We start from the raw sequence: 1665 nt of genomic DNA, 5'->3' as shown, positions 1-1665 counted from the left end.
TTAAATGTTTTCTGAAAACCATGAAGAGTATCCCCTGCAAAGATCATAGAGTGTCTTTTTGGACACCTCATTTAAAAACATTTAACTCTCCTCTACATGTGTCAATGAGTGTTGGAAAAAAGACAATTGGAGCATAATGTAACAAAATGTACACCTTTGGAACATTTCCTATTGATTCATTTTAGTCTATGTCATGCACAATTTAAAACAATGGAGGGGTGTGACATAGTAAGCATAGAGGAGTATTTACATGTACACACTGTTTTTGGTCAGTAACATGTGACATCAAATATTAAACATATCATTTAGTGTCAATAAAGCGATTTAAGAGAACCCCTTAAGGTTAATGTTGTGTGTGTCCAGGGAGAGTTTTAGTGAGTTTCTTATTTTCTTATTGAACACCACTATAATGATAGGGACAGTAAAGGAGTAGCACATGTTCAAGTAGTAGCGGATGGTGGACACCAATGGGTGCACTTCGGTGGTCATGATGAGCTGATAAAACCAGATCAGGCAATCCAGACCGAACAATGTGTCATAAACAATGACCAAAGTGACCACTGTGTGGGAGGCTTGAGCTTCTGCATTCCTTTCTTTGTTCTGTTGGGAGGCTCGAATTGCAAGGACCTGTTTGCCATGTCTGTGCAACAACAACAAAATGTAGCTGCTGGCCATTGTCATAGTTATCACAAAGAGTAAATCCCGTGTAAACATGCCAAAGCCCACCCCCTGAATGGTGATCTGATCGGGATAGATTACATGACAGTAGCCCAGATTGAAGGAAAACTTCAGAGTGGTGATGTTCCTGGCACCAACAGTGAACATGGGCAGGTTGGTGCTGTTGATCATATTCAAGACATAGATGGCCACGAGAAACGAGTTCATGTACTTCTGCATGAAGGACTTTATGTGTAGCCACCGCTCTGTGTTCTGTGCGATGGTGATGCACTGAAAGCAACTCAGGAGGCAGGTGAACATGATGGCGAAGCCCCTGGCTGTACGAAAGATGAATAGAAGGCTTTTACACATAACATCTGTGAAGAACTCTCTCACTCCCACCGCATACAGGCAATACGGGACTCCCTGGGTGAGGCAGACAAGCAGGTTGGCCCCAGCCAAGTGAGATAGAATGACTTCTGCCTTCAATACCTTGTATCCTTTCCACACTATCCTTACAAGGGGAATCATAATGGTTATGTTACCTGAGATTCCTAGAATGGTGGTGATGAGATAGAGAACTTCCATGAACAATCCGTATGACCCCATGTGTCTTGACAGTGATTGGACCCAGGGTGGCACAAAATAAGGTTGCCTGGGAGGAAAGGTAAAATTAATGCAGCAAATCTAGAGCACACAAATATGCAACATTCATATGGATGCAAATGTAGGTGAAATATGAAAAATATTTGCAGTTAAATAACTAAGAGAGTGAACCTTTTCACATCACTCCACAGAACCTGTCTCTTTTTATTTTGTTCGAATTATGGAAATATGTATTCTGGTTGTCTACAAAATGGTATATTCTTTTAATTCACCACCCTTCTCTTACCAATTTCACTAAATCTCATCACAAGACTTAGGGCCTCATTTACAAGCCCCTTGCACCGCTGCTGCATCATTTTCTTTGGTGCAGTGGTGGCCCAATCAATGCTCTACACTGCTCCA

General features: G+C 41.7%; 1 protein-coding gene across 1 annotated transcript; it reads right to left on the bottom strand.

Annotated features, from left to right (window-relative positions):
* Positions 1–324: 324 nt before the first annotated feature.
* On the bottom strand, positions 325–1188 carry LOC138301621 (olfactory receptor class A-like protein 1). The gene has a single exon (XM_069242134.1). The coding sequence runs from the start codon at positions 1186–1188 to the stop codon at positions 325–327; it is 864 nt and encodes a 287-aa protein (XP_069098235.1).
* Between the last annotated feature and the right edge of the window lie 477 nt (positions 1189–1665).

This window comes from Pleurodeles waltl, chromosome 6 (assembly GCF_031143425.1).
Source record: "Pleurodeles waltl isolate 20211129_DDA chromosome 6, aPleWal1.hap1.20221129, whole genome shotgun sequence".
Classification (NCBI taxonomy): domain Eukaryota; kingdom Metazoa; phylum Chordata; class Amphibia; order Caudata; family Salamandridae; genus Pleurodeles; species Pleurodeles waltl.
Note: the sequence above shows the minus strand (reverse complement) of the source record. Positions and strands in the feature narration are given on the sequence as shown.

Excerpts from the sequence above, each read along its gene's own strand:
- LOC138301621 (XM_069242134.1), bottom strand. The coding sequence starts at position 1,188 with ATGATTCCCCTTGTAAGGATAGTGTGGAAAGGATACAAGGTATTGAAG.